Source organism: Astatotilapia calliptera, chromosome 8, assembly GCF_900246225.1.
Source record: "Astatotilapia calliptera chromosome 8, fAstCal1.2, whole genome shotgun sequence".
Classification (NCBI taxonomy): domain Eukaryota; kingdom Metazoa; phylum Chordata; class Actinopteri; order Cichliformes; family Cichlidae; genus Astatotilapia; species Astatotilapia calliptera.
The window spans coordinates 23,195,084-23,218,649 of record NC_039309.1 but is presented as its reverse complement, the minus strand read 5'-3'; the positions used below and the strand labels follow the sequence as shown (position 1 = coordinate 23,218,649).

The following is a 23,566-nucleotide window of genomic DNA, read 5'->3' as shown; positions in this document are numbered from 1 at the left end:
ATAATAACAAGTTTCTACCCACTGACACGTTTAATGGCTTTCAGTCTGAAACTGATGCAGAAAGTAATGATTTTATATTAACAGCATATTAAAGTTAAAGAGAGCAAACACGTGAAGGTTAAACTTCTGTGAATGTGATATTTCGGCCATGACACAGTGGGTGACTCACACATTGTGACACTGAACATGGACTTGGTTGTACTGAACACACCCTTAGTGGACTGCTGCAGCAGCCAGACGGTGGTGGGACAAAGTGACACTTTCAGGCAGAAGTACACAAGTGTGGAAAAATCAGTCTGTGGTTGTCCTGATTCAGTGTTTGTGTAGCACAAAGGGGATTCTCGCTCTTCCCGGTGTCGTCCTCTCGCTGCTCTACCTGCTTACATCCACTCGTTTGGCCGTCCGCTCTGTGAAATGTCACTTTTCCATCCCTCCATGTGTTCCCACTCATCCCTGTTAAATGAGTCCTATCTGAGGAATCACCGTTCTCTCTCTCATTCCCTTCATTATTTACTGAGGACACAGCTGGAGTAAAGATGCAGTGATGATATCCGGACAAAGATTTTCTGTGCCTGGCACCACTCTGAGGGACCTCTCTGTCCTTTCTGATTGGGCCTTTCTCATATTTCCTCTCGTCTCACAGGTTCTGTTGCTCTGCTGCTTTAGCTTGTTTCTTCTTCTGTCCTTTGTTGCTGTCCTACTGTCTCAGTTCTTGAATCTTCACAGAATGATCTAGTTTGTTGGTTTGATACTCTCAAAGACAAATCATTGAGAACAAAAGAGGACTGTGTCTTCTTGGAAACTCGTCCTTTGCTGTTTGTTTTTGTGCTTTATATATTTCTCTCTCTGCTTGCATTTCTTCTCTCTCTGCTTTCAGCAGTTCACCAGCACTACAAAGCATCTCTGAAATGCCTGCTGCTGACATGGCTAAAACACGTGGCCTGTGGGAAATGTAGTTTCCATCCACTCGCCTCATTTCCCAAGATGCTTTAGGCCGGTGGTTCAATAAATCAGATGCACTCGTTTCACAGAAATGCAAATGTTGGTGCCAGTGCAGTTAAATTCTCCCAGAGATATATTACTGCCTCTTGCTGTGTGTGTGTGTGTGTGTGTGTGTGTGTGTGTGTGTGTGTGTGTGTGTGTGTGTGTGTGTGTGTGTGTGTGTGTGTGTGTGTGTGATATATTGCAGCCAGCCACAGGGAGTGCTAAACCTGAACGGGCTGGATTGAGAATTGCACTTCTGTGACGTCAAATCTACAGAGGCACTGGACTGCGTCCTGAGGACCTATTTTGTTTCAGAAAAACGGACTGGAGCATTTCAGCCATTCTCTTGTTCTCTGCAGCAAATGATTGTTTTCTTAAAAAAGCTTCTCTGTGATTCAGACGCACATGCAGAGAGTGAAAGACTGGAGTGATGAGGATGTGACGTCTGCCGTGGCCTTTGAACAGGTTTGCTGAACATTAGAGGCTCCATCCCTCCACTGTCCACGGGAGAGTTTAGACCCCCTTACGGCCCACAGCCTCTGTCTCAGGCGACCCTCCTACGTGGAGCCCTGGTATCAGTGTGGATGAGATACTTCTGTGTCAGGCCCTCCATTACACCTCACATGAAATGACAGGAGAGAAGAGAAGGAGGGAGAGTGATGAAGAAGTGGAGTTTATTGATTCTTAACACAATCTGATCAGGACCAAAGAACTTCCAGGTCAACACTCACAGGTATTAGAGACAGCAGGATGTTATCAGCACCCAACTGCTCAAAGGCTTATAACAGTAAATGTTCTTAACACACGCACACACACACACACACACACACACACACACACACACACACACACACACACATTTCCTGACATACAATGGTTCAAAAACATGAAGGCCAAGCAATGTAAACAAAGCCATGGTCTCTCAGGAGTACTGGCGAGTTTTTAAATGTTTGTAAAGTGCAGTGTCATGGTGATGTGCTGTTTCCTCAGCCTCAGGTTTACTGGTCCAACACACAATAAAGCTGCTTGATGTTCGTGTTGTTACACTTTCAGATCAAACTATTGACAGAAGTTACTGTTTCAATTGTCTTGATGCATTCTCAATCATCCAGGTAATTAAATGTCCAAAAGTTGGGAGGTGATTTCCTTAATCCTGATTCATTATAACAGTCATTATGCAAATATAACTGTTTATAAGATTGAAACCTGCAGTCAGCTGAGACTGAAGAAGTCACCTGGATGATAATGAAACTTTTCTCCCACAAAACGCTACGTCCAGATGAACAGAAGCAACTTTTGGAGACACTGTTTCAATTGTTTGCAGATGCTCTGTCTGAGCTCAGCATGTGGAGGATGTTTTTGTGAGGGGCCTGCTGCTGCTTCTGAAATGAAGGGCCATGTGTTGGATGGTGTTGTTCTGGGTCTTTTTATGGATACAGGATCAGCTCACTCTCTCCTTTCAGCTTCTCTCCCTTCTGATTTTTGATTCTTTGCTTTCTTAGCGATAGACCAATGAGCAAATGTTTGAGAGCTGAATAGATGGACGAGCCGGGCGGCTTGGATTTGCTGTTAGCCTGACAAATATGGTTTTGTGGGATTTGCTAATGATTGCATTATTTTTTTTTTTACAGTGGCACGGTGGTTAGCCCTGTTGCCGCACAGCAAGAAGGTCTTGAGTTCAATTCCACCATCAGGCCGGGGTCTTTCTGTGTGGAGTTTGCATGTTCTCCCCGTGTTTGCGTGGGTTCCCTCCGGGTACTCCGGCTTCCTCCCACCGTCCAAAGACATGCAGCTTGTGGGGATAGGTTAATTGATTTATCCAAATTGCCCATAGGTGTGAATGTGTGAGTGAATGGTTGTCTGTCCCTGTGTGTTGGCCCTGCGACAGACTGGCGACCTGTCCAGGGTGTACCCCACCTCTCGCCCTATGACAGCTGGGATAGGCTCCAGTGCCCCCCGTGACCCTGAAAAGGATAAGTGGAAGTGGATGGATGCATTATCTTTTATTTACATTTTAAAGTGTGTGTGTGTGTGTGTGTGTGTGTGTGTGTGTGTGTGTGTGTGTGTGTGTGTGTGTGTGTGTGTGTGTATCAACTTCTTGGAATTAGTTTGTTTCATGTCACATTTATTTATATAAGGTCTGGTGGTCATTGCATACTTTTACTGCCAACTCACACGTGTATATGACAATGAATAGATGTGCTTTGCTAAAAAGTGTGTCTATCCCAGACTGACTCCTCACTTCATCAGCACACTGCTTTGATTCAGGCCCACCCACACCATTCTGCTGGCACATGTACTCACTCGAGCACCAACTGTGAATTAATCCAAATTCAAAAATAGCCCCAAAGAAATTCTGTGGTTTGAGTACTTGCTAAAAATCTACCATATCGAGTGCCATGAACAATGTGTATGCAATATATATATATATATATATATATATATATATATATATATATATATATATATATATATATATATATATATATACATATACACATATATATATATATACTATATACTATATACTGTATACATATATATATATATATATATATATATATATATATATATATATATATATATATGTCACATGCTGGGTGTTTTTTTTTATAATACCCAGCACGCCCCTGCGGGCGGTTTATCCTTCAAGCTCGGGTCCTCTACCAGAGGCCTGGGAGCTTGAGGGTCCTGCGCAGTATCTTAGCTGTTCCCAGGACTGCACTCTTCTGGACAGAGATCTCCGATGTTATTCCAGGTTTCTGCTGGAGCCACTTGCCTAGCTTGGAAGTCACCGCACCTAGTGCTCCGATTACCACGGGGACCACCGTTACCTTCACCCTCCACACCCTCTCGAGCTCTTCTCTGAGCCCTTGGTATTTCTCCAGTTTCTCGTGTTCCTTCTTCCTGATATTGCTGTCATTTGAACCGCTACATCGATCACTACGGCCGTCTTCTTCTGTTTGTCTACCACCACTATGTCCGGTTGGTTAGCCACCACCATTTTGTCCGTCTGTATCTGGAAGTCCCACAGGATCTTAGCTCAGTCATTCTCCACCACCCTTGGGGGCATCTCCCATTTTGACCTCGGGACTTCCAGGTTATACTCGGCACAGATGTTTCTGTACACTATGCCGGCCACTTGATTATGGCGTTCCATGTATGCCTTGCCTGCTAGCATCTTGCACCCTGCTGTTATGTGCTGGATTGTCTCTGGGGCATCTTTACACAGCCTGCACCTGGGGTCTTGCCTGGTGTGATAGACCCCAACCTCTATGGATCTTGTACTCAGAGCTTGTTCTTGTGCTGCCATGATTAGTGCCTCTGTGCTGACTTTCAGAATCAGAATCAGAATCAGAATCAGAATCAGAATGGGGTTTATTGCCAAATGTTGAGCAGGTTTACAACATTAGGAAATTGCTGCGGTGCTTCAGTGCGAACATGCTGTCATAAATAGCACTTAAATAGACATGGAAAAAAATAAAAGTAGGGATAAGAATTAAAAGTGCTACGTGGAAAGATATGTGCATGAGATATACATGAGATATATACATGAGAATAAGAATTATGAGTGCTACATTGAAAGATATATACATGAGTGCAGGTGGTGATCAGTGCCAAACATGGAATGATGCAGTGACACAGCGTAGGGTCATGGGTTAGTGGCGGGTACAGTCATACGGTTATTGTTCATGTGTCCAACAGCAGAGGGGAAGAAACTGTTCTTATGGCGAGAGGTTCTGGTGCGAATGGACCGGAGCCTCCCGCCTGAGGGGAGCAGGTCAAACAGACTGTGTCCAGGGTGAGAAGGGTCAGCTGAGATCCGAGCTGCACGCCGCAGTGTCCTGGAGGTGTACAGGTCCTGCAGAGATGGGAGTCTGCAGCCAATCACCTTTTCAGCAGAGCGCACAACACGCTGCAGTCTCTGTTTGTCCCTGATAGTGGCTCCAGCGTACCACACGGTGATGGAGGAGGTGAGGATGGACTCGATGATTGCAGTGTAGAACTGTATCATCGTCCGTGTTGGCAGGTTGAATTTCTTCAGCTGCCTCAGGAAGTACATCCTCTGCTGGGCTTTCTTGATGACGGAGGTGATGGTGGGCTCCCACTTCAGGTCCTGGGTGATGGTGGTACCCAGGAAGCGGAATGAGTCCACAGAGGTGATGGGGGTGTCAGTCAGGATGATGGGGGGGAGTGGGGCTGTGTGCTTCCTGAAGTCCACAATAATCTCCACTGTCTTCTGGGCATTCAGCACCAGGTTGTTGTGGCTGCACCAGGACACCAGACGTTCAACCTCCCTCCTGTAGGCAGACTCGTCCCCGTCCGAGATGAGTCCAATAACGGTGGTGTCATCTGCAAACTTGATTAGCTTGACAGACTGGTGGGTGGAGGTGCAGCAGTTGGTGTACAGGGAGAAGAGCAGAGGAGAAAGAACACAGCCCTGAGGGGAGCCGGTGCTGATGGTCCGGGAGTCCGAGACATTCTTTCCCAGCCTCACGTGCTGCTTCCTGTCCGTCAGGAAGTCAGTGATCCACCGGCAGATGGGGTCAGGCACATTCATCTGGGAAAGCTTGTCTCGGAGATGGTCTGGAAGGATGGTGTTGAAGGCAGAGCTGAAGTCCACAAACAGGATCCTGGCGTAGGTTCCTGGGGAGTCCAGATGCTGCAGGATGAAGTGTAGGGCCATGTTGATGGCGTCGTCTACAGACCTGTTGGCTCTATATGCAAACTGCAGGGGGTCCAGGAGGGGGGCCAGGAGGGTCCTGAGATGGGAGAGAACCAGGCGCTCAAAAGACTTCATGACCACAGATGTCAGAGCCACGGGTCTGTAGTCATTTAGTCCAGTGATCCTAGGTTTCTTGGGGACAGGGATTATGGTGGAGGACTTGAAGCAGGCAGGCACATGACATGCCTGCAGTGAGGAGTTGAAAATGCCAGAAAACACTGGGGCCAGCTCGTTTGCACAGTGTCTGAGGGTGGCAGGAGACACACCGTCTGGGCCGGGAGCTTTCCGAGCATTCAGACTCTTAAACTGCTTCCTCACATCTGCTTCATGAATATGAAGAGTTGTGGTGGGAGGAGGTGGTGTGAAATCCTCTTTTGTGTGGGGTGAGGAGGGGGGTGTTGTAGGTGAACGGTTTGAAGGTGGTGATGGCTCTATGGAGGGGGGAGAGGTGGGGGAATGAGTGTCCAAAGTGCCTCTATTGTTGGGGCCGTTGGAGGTGTGAAGGCTGCCTGATGGCTCGTCAAAACGGCAGTAGAAGTCGTTAAGGGTGTTGGCCAAGAGCAAGTCATCAGTGGAGTGGGGGGTTTTAGGCTTGTAGTTGGTGATATTCCTAAAACCTTTCCACACAGAGGCCGAGTCATTCTCTGAGATCTGCTGCTGCATCTTCTCAGAGTGCTGATGTTTGGCAATGTCCACTTCTTTAGTGAACCTGTACTTGGCCTCTCTCTAGCAGTCCCTGTCTCCGCTTCTGAACGCCTTTCTCTTTTCCAGCCACAGCTTTTTGAGTTTAGGAGTAAACCAGGGTTTGTCATTGTTATAACTCACCCTGGTGCGTGATGGCACAATGCTGTCCTCACAGAAGTGGATATAGGAGGTGACAGTGTCCGTAAACTCGTCCAAGCTGTTAGAAGCAGCTTGTCCAGCTTTGTCCAGCCACTGGTAGGATTTCTGGATATCAGCCACCTCCTCTATCTGCCGGTGGTACATACCATGCAGGGGCCTGTCCTTCCATGATGGTTCTTCATCTCCCTCCTCTTTCTTGGGTTTCTGCTGCCTGAGGTATTCACTGAGCACTCGGTCAGTTGGGGCCATCTTCCCAATGTATTCTTGGATGTTCGTTGTCTCATCCTGGACTGTAGTGCTTACACTCACCAGTCCCCGGCCCCCTTCCTTCCGCTTAGCGTACAGCCTCAGGCTGCTGGACTTGGGGTGAAGCCCTCAATGCATGGTAAGGAGCTTTCTTGTCTTTATGTCAGTGGCTTCTATCTCCTCCTTTGGCCAGCCTATTACCCCAGCAGGGTACCTGATCCGGGCAGGGCGTAGGTGTTGATTGCCCGGATCTTGTTCTTACAATTCAGCTGACTCCTCAGGATTTGCCTGACCCTCTGCAGGTACTTGGTGGTTGCAGCTTTTCTAGCGGCCTCTTCATGGTTCCCATTTGCCTGCGGGATCCCCAGGTACTTGTAACTGTCCTCTATGTCTGCAATGTTGCCTTCTGGTAGTTCAATCCCCTCAGTTCTGACTACCTTCCCTCTCTTTGTTACCATCCGACTACACTTCTCCAGTCCGAACGACATTCCAATGTCATTGCTGTATAGCCTGGTAGTGTGGATCAGTGAATCGATGTCTCGTTCACTCTTGGCATACAGCTTGATGTCATCCATGTACAGGAGGTGGCTGACAACTGCTCCGTTCCGTAGTCGGTATCCGTAGCCAGTCTTGTTAATGATCTCACTGAGGGGGTTCAGGCCTATGCAGAACAGCAGTGGGGACAGAGCATCTCCTTGGTAGATCCCGCACTTGATGGTGACTTGTGCTATGGGCTTGGAGTTGGCCTCTAGTGTTATACACCACATCCCCATTGAGTTCCTGATGAAGGCTCTTAGGGTCCTGTTGATCTTGTACAATTCTAGGCATTCCAGTATCCAGCTGTGGGGCATTGAGTCATAGGCCTTCTTGTAATCAATCCAGGCAGTGCACAGGTTGGTCAGTCTGGTCTTGCAGTCTCGGCTGGCTGTTCTGTCTACCAGTAGCTGGTGTTTTGCGCCTCTGGTATTCTTGCCAATTCCTTTCTGTGTCCTACTCATGTATTGACCCATGTGCCTGTTCATCTTAGCCGATATGATGCCTGACAGGAGCTTCCATGTAGTACTGAGGCAGGTTATTGATCGGTAGTTGGAGGGGACCGGTCCCTATATATATATATATATATATATATACTATATATATATACCATACTATATACTATATATATGCCACCTGGCTGTAGCTCAGGTGGCAGAGCAGGTCAGCCACTAATCAGAAGGTCGGTGGTTCGATCCCAGGCTGCCTCCTGGCTGCATGCCAAATATCCTTGGGCAAGATACTAGCCCCATGTTTGCCTACTGGTGGTGGTCAGAGGGCCCAGTGGCGCCAGTGTCCGGCAGCCTCGCCTCTGTCAGTGCGCCCCAGGGCAGCTGTGGCTACAATGTAGCTTGCCATCGCCAGTGTGTGAATGTGTGTGTGAATGGGTGAATGACTGAATGTAGTGTGAAGCGCTTTGGGGTCCTTAGGGACTAGAAAAGCGCTATACAAATGCAGGCCATTTACCATTTACCATATATAGTAGAGTATAACCTGGAAGTCCCGAGGTCAAAATGGGAAATGCCCCCAAGGGTGGTGGAGAATGACCAAGCTAAGATCCTGTGGGACTTCCAGATACAGACGGACAAAATGGTGGTGGCTAACCAACCGGACATAGTGGTGGTAGACAAACAGAAGAAGACGGCCGTAGTGATCGATGTAGCGTTCCGAATGACAGCAATATCAGGAAGAAGGAACACGAGAAGCTGGAGAAATACCAAGGGCTCAGAGAAGAGCTCGAGAGGATGTGGAGGGTGAAGGTAACGGTGGTCCCCGTGGTAATCGGAGCACTAGGTGCGGTGACTCCCAAGCTAGGCGAGTGGCTCCAGCAGATCCCGGGAATAACATCGGCGATCTCTGTCCAGAAGAGCGCAGTCCTGGGAACAGCTAAGATACTGCAGGACCCTCAAGCTCCCAGGCCTCTGGTAGAGGATCCGAGCTTGAAGGATAAACCGCCCGCAGGGGCGTGCTGGGTGTTTTTTTTATACATAGATATAGATATATTGCATACACATTGTAGCTCTCAATGGTTAACTGGTAAAATGATGGGAGGAGGGCGACTGGCCTTATTCAGTTTCCTAAGTGAAGATGTTGTTGGGCTTTCTTCATGGTGGTGGTGGTGTTCAGGTTCCAGGAGAGGTTAGCTGATATGTGCACACCCAGGAACTTCACACTGTTGACCATCTCAGCAGCAGATCCGTTGATGTGCAGTGGGCTGTGGGTCGTTGAGCTCTACCTGACGTTAACAACCATCTCTCTAGAGACAGGTTGTTGTTCTCACTCCAGTCCACCAGGAGTTCACCTCCTCTCTGTATTGATCATTGTTGGTGATGAGACCCACCACTGTTGTGTCATCTGCAAACTTGATGATGTGATTTGAGCTGTACTGTGCAGTACGTCATGTGTTAGCAGGGTGAACAGCAGTGGACAGCATCACTCCTGTTTTTTCTCTCTGCCATTCCTCCGAGCGGATTAGATCTAAAATTATGACTTACCTTCACTTTTTTTATTTAACTTAATAACTTTGTTATTTGGTGAGTTTTGTAGTGGATGAAAAATAAATATAGCAGCAAAATATGAAGAAACTGCTGTTTGCTGTCCCTCTCTGAGGGCCCATAAATTAGGAAGATAGAGAGGGAACAGAGTGGGGCATATACATATTTTAGTGTTGCTCATTATTCATCCATTAGCGCTTTTTTTTCAGGGAAAGACTGCGTTTAAACCAAATATCCTCCTCACAGCTGAGCTATAAATTACATGCAGTCAGCTCTATGACTCGTATACGGGTGTTAACGACATGCTTGTTTTCATCTGTAACTGAAGGATTATTCCACCGTACACTGATGTCTTCTTTTCATCCAACCCATTAAACTGTTAGATATATGTGGGTACAAGACAATGTTTTCTCAGCCCATAGTTTGTTACAGCAGTTTAAACCACGATGAAATACTAATAACAGCATGCTGCATATGAACATTATACTAACAACACTAGTACTAATAGTAATACATAAAATAATAATAGTGAGACTAAAAATCTACTTTCTAATACACATAATAGTGTTAATACTAAATAATGCCAGATCAGGACAGATCAGCCTTGTAGAGCTGTGGGTGACCCAGACCTGTACTGAAAGCCCGCAGCACAGCGGTGGCTGTAGCTCAGCGGATAGAGCAGCTCATCTACTGATCAGAACGCTGGTGGTTTGATCCCACATTGTTATCCTTAGAGAGATGCTAAGTTGCTCTACAATGCATCCATTGGAGCATTCAACTTCATTTATACAGCGTTAAAGGCGCTTTATGATTTAAGGTAGACCCTTCAATAAAACATATGAATGCTGGAATGAATGTGAGAAACATTTGTATAAAGTGCTTTGTTGCTCCTGTAGAGCAGAAACTATTTATAAGTGCAACAGTTATTGTGCTTAAGTATCATTGTCGTGTTTTAAGCTTCTTACAGTTTCAAAACAGGCTCCTTACTTTAACAGTATCATTTATAGCTTTTATACTGAGGGGTTAAAGTGGGCCAGGATGTAAGTTTGCATCTAACCTGTGAGAAACGAGCATGAAGGGAGTTAGATTTTTAATTTCAAATGCAGCGTTTCTATCAGCTCAACAACCATCAACAGTCACACAAACTGTTTGTGTGCAGTTTGTCTCACAGTGTGTTGCAGAGCTAACTTCACTCAGAGAAAGATGAGAAAGACAGGAGAGCAAGAAGAGAGCTTCGATTTAAAGGGAAGGATGCTCACTTTCATCAAGTGCAGACTTAAAGATTACATGCAGTACAATCATCTTTGACTTATGATTATTTTCCCAACAGCTGAAACACTCTGGTAGTATTCATGTTTACCTTTCTATCTAAGCTTCAGTGACCAGGAAGTAACTCAAGTCCTTCATTGGGCCATAGTGTAAATGACTGCATAGACCTGTGTTGTATTGTTTGTTGTGGTATGTGTGGTAGTAATTGCTGTGCTGGTTTTTAGTTACCTGGCTGCTGCTCTGGTTTGAGTAAGAGGAGGCTGAGGGTGGAGCTGCTGTGACCACACAGGAGGGAATGCAGTTCATCCTTTATTACACTGAGCTGTTGTCTCTATGGTTTTCCCCTTTAAAGTATACGATGGTTCATTCCCTTACTTTATAAGTCGAGCTGGCTCTCCTTTGGTCAGTTTGCAGAGTTATTTTCTTAAGTGATTGTTTGAGTAGAACTTTGTTGAGGAGGCCTCCTGTATGTTCTCGGCTGCCCTGACTGGACTCATTTTCCTGTTTAGGTGTGGAGGCAAAGCCACGATACCTCTTCAGTACTTTAACTTTTACAGGAGTATTTTTTAACAAAAGTATTTGTACTTGTACTAAAGAAACTCTGTACTTTGCCACCTCTGACCGTGACAGACAGACCACTGCAGCATGTTTGTCAGGCAGTAATCCGTCAGCAGTGACATTTCCTGAAGACTCTCAGTAGAAACAGCCAGACTTCAGTAAGTAAAGACGCTGATCCTCACTGGGCAGCCATGTCTGTAATATACAGACGACTGCATCGTCCTCTGTCAGATTCAGTCTGTACGCAGTCTCAGAAGGAGATGTTTCATCAATGCTGTTAGGTGGACTCTCTGGTATGTTTGAGGACCGCTGGCCAGTAGTTGTTCAGCTCAGCTGGTACGGAGGTGCTGAGGCTGTGTGGTGAAGGAGGCAGCAGGAGGCCTCTGAACTAAACCTGTTGGAGACACTGTTCAGCAGCTTCACAGCCTCATCAGTCCTAACAGCTCTGTTTGTACTTTGGTGTTAGCACCACTCACAGTACGGTTTGTTCTGCCAGCGTGTGGGCAGAACATGCAGATCCACTGTTCATGCATGCAGGAGGCGCAGTGCTACATTGAGTGGTCTTACTGCTGAGATACTGTGTTGTTCAATGAGATACTGATGGTAGAGGTGTGTGAGTGTGTGTGAGTGTGTGTGTGTCTGTGTGTGAGGAGAGCAGATCTGCGTTAACGCAGAGCTGGTCATGGCAGAGCTGTCTATAGTAAGTGTTAATGACGTGGACCAGCTTCTGTTGTTATGTGTGTATGAGTGTGCACACACAGAGAGATGCACAGTCTCTTATCCTCGCGCGTTTGATGTCAGGATACTCCAGAGCCTCCTCTCTCCTCCTCCCCATCCTCTCCTTCCTTGTTCTTTTCCAGCCGCTCCTCTTCCATCCAATCCGTCCCTCCTAGTCCCTCTTTTTTTCCTCCAATCACTCCCTTCCTTTCCTTAAGGACCTCCCAGATCTTTTTAGTCCTGCCTTGCCGCCACCTCCTTCTCTACTCTCCTTTCTCTCTCCCTCCTGCATCCCTCCTCTCTCCCTCCCTCTGTAGCTGCTCGTGTGCCTTGGTTTCTGCACCTCGTTCTCAAAGTAAACAGAGAAGAAGAGAAGCAGAGGCTTCACGTTCCTACACACACACACGGGATTTTCTTGAGCTTCAGCTGCTGAGAGTGTGTGCTGGCATCCTCAGTGGTGTGTGTGCATCAGCTGTATTAACTCTGACTGCTCATCGCTGCCACTGAAAGAAGTAAAGAAGCAAGAAGGGAGGGGACAGGAAGTGAAGGCAGAGAGCGAGGATAGTGAGAGTGAAGTAAACAGAAGTGTGAGTGACTCTCCATGAGTAAGCTGTCCCGCCTCCACATGCTGTGCTCTATGGCGAACTCTGGCTGTGTACTGCTGTCCGGGTCGGGGATGTTGGCCCACTCTCTGCAGTGCCCGCCTGCTTTTCTCTATCTGCCCCAGGTAAGACATTACACAACACCAGCAAACAAGCTTCTCTTCATTCTCCTCCTCTTCTTCTTTATTATTCTGCATCTGTTGTTTCTATTATTACTTCAGTGGCACTGTGACCCAGCTCTGTGTGTCTTATTGATACAAACATGTTCACAGGTTGGCACTTTGGAAAAACTTTAATGATCCGTGCACACTTCACTACTTCCATGTCTTCTGCTCTGGTATGCAAGCACTCATGAACATGGACTCAAAACTGTTAGCTAAGCTGTGTGCCTATGTGCGCGCCCGTGTGTGCGCCCGTGTGTGCGCCCGTGTGTGTTCAGCGGGCAGCAGCACAGAGACAGATGTCAGCTCAGACCTGAATTTGAGAGCAGCAGTGAGTAAGTGCTGGCTCACTCCTTGACGTGGCTCCATGCCTGTCCCTCCGATGGCTGTGTTTCTGTTAATCGTGCTGTTTTGCTTCAGTTATTACTCTGCACCTCACTCTGTTTGTTTACTGTAAAAGTACTCAGCAGATCGGTCAGCTGCCGTGTTACGTGCCAGCACATTGCATGGCTCTGCGCGAGCATGCGCCTGCCTGGTTTTACTGCTGGCACCATGTGCGGTGGCAGGCGGTCCCTTTTTCTCTAGACAGTCTGTTATTGCGGCCGTATAAAATATGATAAGACTGGAGAGAGCTGCCACATAAAATACGAGCATGCTGCAGTGAGCTAACCTGCCACGTCCTGACTCCAAATAGTCAGCACACATCACCTTTACAGGGCAGCCCAGACCACCTGGCTGCTGTCCGCACACACAAACATGCAGACACACGCATGCACAGAGAGAACGCAGCAGCTGGGATTGACAAACACACACACTTTGTTTCATGTGGCTACACAAACGCCACGACTCCTCGGGGAAGCAGTCTGTTAGAAGCTAATGGTGTGTGTGTGTGTGTGTCTGTGTGTGTGTTCATTGCCTCTGGTACACATGGGCAGATCTTGTCGCATCATTTTGCTGTTTTTCCTGCGCAGACTTTTTTCATCTGTGGAAAACACAAATGTTGGTCATAAAAAGTGAAACTATTGTTGCTGAAGTGCAGCGATGAGCTTCAACCCTCCTGGTGTTTTCTTTGGCATGTGAATCTTCTGCTCAACAGACTTTTTAGTTTTCACGTCTTTATGTCATCAGGTTCAAACTTTTTGTCACAGTACAAACCTCCACATCCTTCACCGAGTGCAGCAGATTCCACAACTGCTGTTTATGCAAAGCTTTGTACCAATTCCTGCCAGGAAATAGACACGTACGCAGTGAGCAGCTCGTCATTGTAACACAGCAATATTTAAAAAAGCAAAAAATACAGCATTACAGTATCAGTATCAGTACTTCATCTGTTTTGATGTTCTGTGGGCCAAAGTATTTTATCCAGTGTGTGTTGGACATACCCGAGCACACATGCAAACTGATGCTCGGTGTGTGCTGATGTGGATCAGGTACATTGGACGTGTTCTGATGATTGCCTTAGAAACTGAGAGAAAGAAACGTGTAACTCAGTATCTGAACAGCTGGCAGTGGTCAAGCCTCTGTGTGCTGTGTTGAAACCCTCTGTAGGATCCATCCGTCTGCCCGTCCTCTGTTTATCCATATGAACAGACAGCGGTGACTGCAGCTAAGCATACCCCCCATATATTTCTCTCTTCCATCATTATATATTGGATTTCCTTTCCCTTGCTCCTCTTCAATCCTCCTTTGTCTCTCTCTCCCTTTTTTCTGAGGCATTGCCTTGGAAAATGCAGTCCTCTTAAGTCAATAGCATGTGCTAAATTTGCTTGTGCAAGCTCCTTTGCACTCCCCAGGGTGGAAGGGTTGGACTGAGGAGGTATGAATCTTTACCAAACCACACGGATACTTAAACACTTCCTGTCTATTGCACCTACCGTTGGAATTACACTGAGGAGTGTGGAGAAATAAACCGTTCATGTTCCTTTCACTCTCTGCTTGTCTTTACAACGGTAATAGTGAAACATTGTGTGGATAGTACAGCTGAGAGTACTACATGAGCTTTACTGTGGAGCAAAAACAGTGTTATGCAAACACGTGTGATTTATCTCTGCTTAAGCAACAACAACTGATTTAATAATTACACACATTCTGAGTTTTGTGCATGTCTGTTATCTCAGGGCCATGATCTCACTGTGATCCACGGCCAATTGTCTTTCCACATAAAATTAATTAATGGCTGTTTATTATATAACCTACAGTCTCCATGTGAGTGTGTTTGAAGCACCTGATGACATCTCAAACACAATATACATGCTTAAACACGCAGACGGCCCAGGCTGGGAGGCTGAGTTTGTTGATCACCTGTTCAGGCTGGCCTGCCTCAGGACAGCTGAGACAGCTGCTGAGGTGTTAAGAAGATGAGTGAATGTATTTACAGCACGATCCCAAACAGTCTGTGGCTTTGGAAACCCTCGTTTGTGTGTCCTCTTGTTCTCTGTGCTTGATGTGTAAGAATAAAGTGAAGTGGTTGTTACTGCTGGAGGAAACTCTTTCTATCTGAGCTTCAAAGGTCTCAGTACACAGAACCATCAGCATCCTGTACCACAGCAGTTTTACTGCCTTCATGAGTTTCTCGGCATGCACAAGCACACAAACACACACACGCACAGAGCACCACCACCACACTCCTTTTAAATGTAGTTTGTTTGAACCATCGCGTTGTTGCTGATGCTACAAAACACAGACATGTTCAGTTCAGCTCAGAGAAAAGAGAAAGGCAGGAACAAAGAGCTGAAAATAAAAAAAATAAAATAAAAATGGAGACAATATTTAGAAAAAGGCAAATACACTGTAAAAAAAAAACTGTCAAATTTACGGTAAAATACCGGCAGCTGTGGTTGCCAGGAACATACCGTGTAAAAAATGTGGAATCTGTAAAAGACAATACGGTATATTGGTTTTGTAACCCTAATTTTTAAGGTAGACAACGTATTATTTTACCAAAATCATGATAGAAAAAAAAACAAATATATTTGTCAATTATACAGCAATTTAATGTAAAAAATGCAACTTTCCATAGCTTTTTACGGATATTTGCAGTAAAGAAAAAGTTATAATATAATAATATTTACAGTAATTTGTTGTTAACTTAACAGTAATAGGATAGACCCTATTATTGTAAATAACTGTAAAAATAACAGAAATATGTTAAACCTTATTAAAACCTTTGACAGTAAAAAACACAGTGAAATTGTATAACAAATTACAGCATTTTATTTTGACCAGATACATTTTACGGTAAATTCCTGGCAACCACAGCTGCCGGTATTTTACCGCTAAAAATACAGTACAATATGAGGAACATAAATGGTTTACCGTACATTTTACATTTGCAACCGCTAAATATAGAAAAATCTAAAGATGCTCATATACAACCAAGGTAGAGAATATTACTGAAACAATGAGAAAATTTGACATACCATTTGAAAACAGACTAAACATATCATTTTCTCTATTCCTACAAAACAGCATAGATCTTGAGAATACAGCATGTGTCCATATATATGGCTGGTAATCCATGGAGGAATGAATAAACATGAAACAAAATATTACCTGCCCCTGACCTATCAACAGTAATGAGTCACTGGGTCCTGCCTTGGTGAAGGAAAGAACTCAGTGGAGTTTCTAATGCGCATGGTGTCGAAGATACAAGCTCTGCAGGAGTACTTCAATGTCAATCAGGAGTTCACTTTGGACTGGCAGGATCCCCTCTGCAGCAAAAAAAAATGGACAAAGTTTGATCAGTGCTTGAGCAAAATGCACAGAAATGAACAAAACGTGCTGCCAAAAACAGATCTAATGATAAATTATTACTTAAGTGTAAAATATACAGTTCTTAAAGGATAACTATTGCCAAAACGCAACATGGGCTGTTTTTTTTTTTTGTTTTTTTTTTTTTTTACTGTAAACAAGACAAACATATATCTAAAAGCATAATTACGACAAACGAGCCGTTTTTGAGATTGACCGTGATTTTGTTTTGTGGTCAATAGCCAGTGAATGGGAATACTAGGGGGCCGGGGCATAAATTTGAGCGCATCAAAATCGATACAGTAAAAAAAAAAAAAAAAAAAAAAACAGCCAAGGTTGCGTTTTGGCAATAGTTATCCTTTAACACTAGGAAGGCCCAGGCTTCTACCTTTCTACCTTTAAAACCCGGAGAGCAGCCAAATGGCTGGTAGGCTTTTAGCTAAGCTTTAGCTTCAGGCAAGTGGAAGCTAAATTGGCTAGTCATTCATATGTAAATTGGGTTGTTACCTGGGAATTCTGGAGGGAGGGGAGGGGGGGTGTGTGGATGAGGGGGTGGGGGAGCTGCTAAAAGCGGTGAGCTTCCTTTTGTTTCATCTTGATGCATTCTCAATCATCCAGGGAAACAAATCTCCAAAAGTCACCAACTTGGAGTGTTTCAGTTTGCCATCTTAGGGAGAAATCAACACACATGGGTGTATGTCCTTTGTTGCTGAGATTTATTGATAAAAACAGTACAAAAAATCAACCATTTGTACACATTTTTACAAATAATTATAAAAAGTGAGTGAGTACATTTCAACATTTTCAGCAATCACTCACAATCCTGGCACTGCCATGGTATCTGTAGTCTGCATTTACCTTGGCTTGGCTTCCTGATCAATTGTCCACTACCAAAAGGAAGCCAAGCCCTGTGATCACACCTTGTTTTGTTGTAAAGGGTGGCAGGGCTTGGCTTCCTTTTGGTAGTGGAGCATTGATCAGTCGTCCATTGTGGCATCAATGTGATCACACCTTGTTTTGTTGTAAAGGGTGGCAGGGCTTGGCTTCCTTTTGGTAGTGGAGCATTGATCAGTCGTCCATTGTGGCATCAATGTGATCACACCTTGTTTTGTTGTAAAGGGTGGCAGGGCTTGGCTTCCTTTTGGTAGTGGAGCATTGATCAGTCGTCCATTGTGGCATCAATGTGATCACACCTTGTTTTGTTGTAAAGGGTGGCAGGGCTTGGCTTCCTTTTGGTAGTGGAGCATTGATCAGGAAGCCAAGCCCTATATATATGATACAATCTCACTACACTTAGCCTAATCCTTCATTGCCCTGAAGAATTCTGTGGTGTACGGACCTCCTCTCCAAGGAAAGAAAATGCAGAGAAGACTCACCACTCAGCAGGCCTTGGAAATGATCCTGAGGGAAGTCGACCCTTGTGACTCGGATGGAGAAGACCTACAAGTTCAGCCGGATTCGGACTCAGAGCTGTCTGATCAGTCTTCCGGTTAGTTGCATTTCATGTTATTTCCTATTTCATTTCAAATAAGTAAGTGGATGTAGTTTGTAAGTAAGATATTTCAGACATTATTCTGATACAGAGGAGGAGATACTGGACCTTCCCATTGCTCACAATTTGAATTTGTTCACACTGCAGATGAGGAGACTGCTTCTGCACCTAAAAAGAGAGCTTGTTTGGGGACTGAGACAGCGAAAGATGGCACAGTGTGGCGTGAAGAACAGGTGGGGACCTGTCTCCCTTTCACCCCAATAGAAGCGTACGCTGCAGATGGAGAGCCAACGGCTAAGGCCAGGAGAAATATCACGAGTCGCCTTCGGAGCTTCCTGTGTTTCATCACTCTTGACATGCTTCGTAGCATTCAAGAATGGACTGTTCAACATGCACAGCAAACGGAGCATGTTCATTGGTTCATGGACCTCCCTGAACTAATGGCATTTATTGCAATTGTCATCTTGCGGGGGGTTACCAGGGTTCCATCTCTAAATGACTGCTGGTCAGCAAACCTGGGAAACCCACAGATAATTGGAACTATGGCACGAAACCGCTTCAAAGAAATCATGCAACACCTACGCTTTGATGACAAGTCCACCCGCAGTGATCGAGCAAAGACTGATAAGTTCGCTGCAATTTCCAGTTTGTGGGGATCATTTGTCACCAACTGCATCACGTGCTACAACCCTGGTCTACATATCACCGTTGATGAACAGCTTTTCCCATCAAAGACTCGGTGCAGTTTCCTGCAGTATATTGCAAGTAAGCCGGACAAGTTTGGGATCAAGTTTTGGGTGGCTTGCGACCTAAAATCCAAGTACATTTGCAATGTCTTCCCATATCTTGGCAAGGACCCCAGTCGTCCCACTGGGGAGAGACTTTCTGAAAATGTAGTAATGAGGCTGATGGAACCATTCCTAGACAAGGGCAGAAATGTTACCACGGACAATTTTTTCACATCGCTTTCACTTGCGCAAAAACTTCTTAGACGGAAAACCACCATCCTCGGCACAGTCAACAAGATTCGCAGGGAAATTCCTCAATCCACTAGACAGACAGATCGCAATGAATTCACCACTCAGGTATGTTGCAGGTCTTTTCTGGTTCTATGTTTATGTGTTTCATTGTGTGTAAAAGTGCTATGGAAATAACAATTTATCTTATTTCTTAGGTGTTTTCAACCTCTGCTGCCACGCTGACGGCGTATGCGGCCAAACGGAAGAAGACAGTCTATATTCTTAGCAGCATGCACGGCGTGGTTCAGACTGATAACACTACCAAAAGGAAGCCAAACACTGTCACCCTTTACAACAAAACAAAGTGTGGCGTGGATGTGATGGACCAGATGGTTCGGGAGTACACTGTCCGCAGAGGAACACGGCGCTGGCCAGTTGCCGTGTTTTATAACATGATTGACATGGCAGCACTGAATGCACATGTGCTGTATCAAGCATGCTCCGGGACGAAGGAAAGACGGGTGGACTTCCTGGTGGAGCTTGCAAGGGAGTTAGCTCACTCTCATGTAGCTGCGAAGAAGGCAAGAAAAGAACAGTTGCCTTTGACACAACCCTCCACACCGAGCCCTGGAAAAAGAGCCATGTGTCAGGTCAAACACAATTGCAAGAACAATCATGCCACTGTGCGATGTGTTCACTGCAACAGATACACATGTGGTAAATGCAGACTACAGATACCATGGCAGTGCCAGGATTGTGAGTGATTGCTGAAAATGTTGAAATGTACTCACTCACTTTTTATAATTATTTGTAAAAATGTGTACAAATGGTTGATTTTTTGTACTGTTTTTATCAATAAATCTCAGCAACAAAGGACATACACCCATGTGTGTTGATTTCTCCCTAAGATGGCAAACTGAAACACTCCAAGTTGGTGACTTTTGGAGATTTGTTTCCCTGGATGATTGAGAATGCATCAAGATGAAACAAAAGGAAGCTCACCGCTTTTAGCAGCTCCCCCCCCCCCTCATCCACACACCCCCACTCCCCTCCCTCCAGAATTCCCAGGTAACAACCCAATTTACATATGAATGACTAGCCAATTTAGCTTCCACTTGCCTGAAGCTAAAGCTTAGCTAAAAGCCTACCAGCCATTTGGCTGCTCTCCGGGTTTTAAAGGTAGAAAAGCCAAATGGCTGGGCTCTGGGCCTTCCTAGTGTTAAATCTACTTATGTAAAAGTGATACATAGACAACGCAGCCCTAATCACAATCATAATTTGTTGGAAAACGTATTTAAGTTTCCTATTGATTTATCATAGAACTTGAAGTTAATAGCTGAATGCATGGTGATGAGACCTATCATTCAATCGACATTTTATAGCGTGTGAAATTGCTCACCTGGACATGAACCTGAGCTCGGCTGATTAAGATTAGTGTCTCTTGTCCATCTTTCTTTAGCAAAACTTGAATAATACCACTGCTTACCTCTTATTGAATCTTTGGGTGCAGACTTAATTGAAGAGCCTCGTATAAACAGGCAGGGTGTGATGTGTAGGGAAACCAAAGAATACAGCCGCCATCATTTCTGCCAGAATAGAATAGAATAGAATAGAATAGAATAGAATAGCCTTTATTGTCATTGTACAGAGTACAACGAAATTGGAGTGCCACTCCCTTGGTGCAAGTTTCAGTAATAAATATAAATGTAAAATATAAAAAGTACAAAAAAACAATCGTAAGTACTCAAACAATATCAAATCAAATCAAATCAAATCACTTTTATTGTCACATCACATGTGCAGGTACATTGGTACAGCACATGTGAGTGAAATTCTTGTGTGCGAGCTTCACAAGCAACAGAGTTGTGCAAAATACAATAATGTAAACAAGCAAAATACAAGAATGGCTACATCTGAAACTAATAAATATATGTACAATATATAATAGTATATGCGTTTCTGGATATATACAGGATAGCAGCACGGATATAATGAAAGTATGAATAGCAGCATAATATGATGACAGTATGAATAGCAGCATAATATAATGACAGTGACGGTATGGAATAGGTTCAATTGTTTTTGTGCTTATTTACTACGGTGATAGCTCTGGGAAAGAAGCTATCCCTGAATCTGTTTGTCCTGGTTTTATGTGGCCTGTACCGTCGGCCTGACGGTAATAGTTCAAACAGTTGGTTGCTGGGGTGAGAGTGGTCCTTGATGATATTGCCAGCTCTGCTGAGGTACCGAGAGTTTGCAGTGACCTCCAGGCTGGGCAGAGAGCAGCCAGTGATCTTCTGGGCTGTGTTGATGACCCTCTGCAGTACTTTCCTGTCTGCAGCTGAGCACCCTGCATACCATGTTGTTATGCCGTACGTTAGGATGCTCTCTATGGTGGCTCTGTAAAATGTCACCAGCAGCCTCTCCTCCAGGTTGTTCCTCCTGAGCACTCTCAGAAAGTGGAGACGCTGCTGGGCCTTTTTAACCACCGCCGTAGTATTTGCAGTCCAGGAGAGGTCATCAGAGATCTGCACGCCCAGAAACCTCATGGAGTGTACCCTCTCCACACAGCTCCCGTGTATGTAAAGTGGGGCCGGGTCTGCTCTGCCCTTCCTGAAGTCCAAGATAAGTTCTTTAGTTTTCGTGGTGTTCAGTTGGAGGTTGTTAACTGAACACCACTCAGTCAGTATGTTGACCTCATCTCTATAGTCCGACTCATCCCCCCTTGAGATGAGTCCAACCACTGTGGTGTCATCCGCGAACTTTATGATGGTGTTTGAGAGATGGGTAGGGGAGCAGTCGGATGTGTAGAGCGTAAACAGGACGGGACTCAAAACACATCCTTGTGGAGACCCGGTGCTGAGTGTGATGGTGCTGGACCGGTGGGGGCCGAGTCTGACAGACTGTGGTCTATTTGTCAGGAAGTCCTTGATCCAGAGGCAGATGGGGGTGGAGAGTCCCAGGTGAGACAGTTTCTGGACCAGGATCTCCGGGATGATATGATTGAATGCTGAGCTGAAGTCCAGAAAGAGCATTCTCACATAGCTTCCTCGGTGCTCCAGGTGACTCAGCGCAGTGTGGAGCGCTATGGTGATAGCGTCCTCGGTGGAACGATTTGTCCTGTAGGCAAATTGGTGGGGGTCCAGAGTGGGAGGCAGACCGGCCCTGATGTGCTGACAGACCAGTCTCTCAAAGCACTTCATCACTACAGGCGTAAGTGCAACAGGCCTGTAGTCATTTGGGCTGGCCACAGCTGTCTTCTTGGCGATGGGGATGATGGTGGAGGTTTTGAGGCAGGGCGGGACGGTGTTTGATGACAAGGAAAGGTTGAAGATTTTAGTGAAGACTCCGGTCAGTTCGTCAGCACATGCTCTGAGAACCTTTCCATGTATTCCATCAGGACCTGCCGCCTTCCTGGGATTCAATGACCTTAGAACACACCTCACTTGATGCTCCCTGAGTGTTAGTGTGCCAGTGCTGGGGGTGGGTGGAAGTGGTGTGGCAGCTGAGGGCCTGGTCGTCTCAAAGCGGGCGAAGAAACAGTTTAGATCCTCAGCCAGTGAGGCATCAGTCCTAGATGTCGCCTGGTTATTGCTTCTGTAGTTGGTAATGTGATTGATCCCCTGCCACATTTTTCTGGGGTCGTTGTCAGCAAAGTGATCTTCAATCCTCCTCCTATAGGCAGCCTTAGCTTTCCTGATGCCTCTACTCAGGTCTGCCCTGGCCGCCCTGTCCCCTGACTTGAAGGCAGTGTTGCGGCTTTTTAGGAGGGATTGCACTTCGCTATTCATCCAGGGTTTTTGATTTGGAAACACCCTGACCCTTTTGTTGACGGTGACATTGTCAACACAGTTCCTGATGTACGAGAGTACAGTGTCCGTGTACTCCTGGAGGTTGTGGCTGGAGAATAAATCCCATACAGTTGTTGAGAAGCAGTCCTGCAGTTGAGAAAGGGCTCCTTCAGGCCAGGTTTTTATTGTCTTCGTCTGGGGCTTTGTTTTTCTCAGCAGGGGGGTGTAGGTGGGGGTGAGGGACATGCAGAGGTGGTCAGATCCAGCCAGGTAAATGGCCTGTATTTGTGGGGGAGGGGTGTCGCTCTGAAAGCATGCTTGATGTTTGAATAGTCATGGTCCAAAGTGTGTTCTCCTCTCGTAGCAAAGTCCACAAACTGGACAAATTTAGGAAGCACAGTCTTTAGGCACGCTTTGTTAAAGTCGCCGGCGACAATAAAAACCCCATCGGGGTGGGCAAGCTGTTGTTTGTTTATGGTGTTGAGCAAGAGGCTGAGAGCCGTGCTAACGTTAGCATCCGGCGGTATATAAACAGCTATCACAATAACTACTGTAAACTCCCTCGGGATGTAAAAAGGTCTGCACGAGACTGCCAGAACCTCCAAATCAGGAGAACAGTGTGTGTGAATGATCCTGCTGTTACAACGCTACTCGTTATGCACGTAAACACATAGCCCCCCTCCTCTGCTTTTACCTGAGTTGCTGTTTCTGTCATGCCGGTGTAGCGTGCGGCCTGCTAACTCGACTAATGGGGTGCAACGAAGCTTTCATTGTGGACTGGCTAGATACCTTCTGCATTCAGAAAGAAAACAAGAAGGGCATACACCATAAACAATAATAACTGACAAAAATAATGAGACAAGAAATTAAAGTAACAAAATAAGTGCAAATCAAGTTTCCCTGTGTTGCAGTGTAGCTGAATGTTTTTCAACAATTTGAT

The 23,566-nt window shown here is 45.6% G+C and overlaps 1 protein-coding gene across 13 annotated transcripts in view; it reads left to right on the top strand.

The window, feature by feature from the left end:
* Window positions 1-23,566, top strand: part of rbfox3a (RNA binding fox-1 homolog 3a) — a 589,353-nt gene that overhangs the window by 396,101 nt on the left and 169,686 nt on the right. The window contains exon 1 of one of the 13 annotated variants that reach the window (XM_026177477.1): window positions 11,745-12,598. The exons of 10 other annotated variants lie outside the window; for them this stretch is intronic. In XM_026177477.1, the coding sequence (XP_026033262.1) occupies window positions 12,473-12,598 (126 nt within the window). In that variant the 5' untranslated portion in view covers window positions 11,745-12,472. Of the gene's footprint in view, window positions 1-11,744; window positions 12,599-23,566 lie in introns of those variants that run through there. 2 more of the 13 variants (XM_026177481.1, XM_026177486.1) reach the window with 2 other exon arrangements.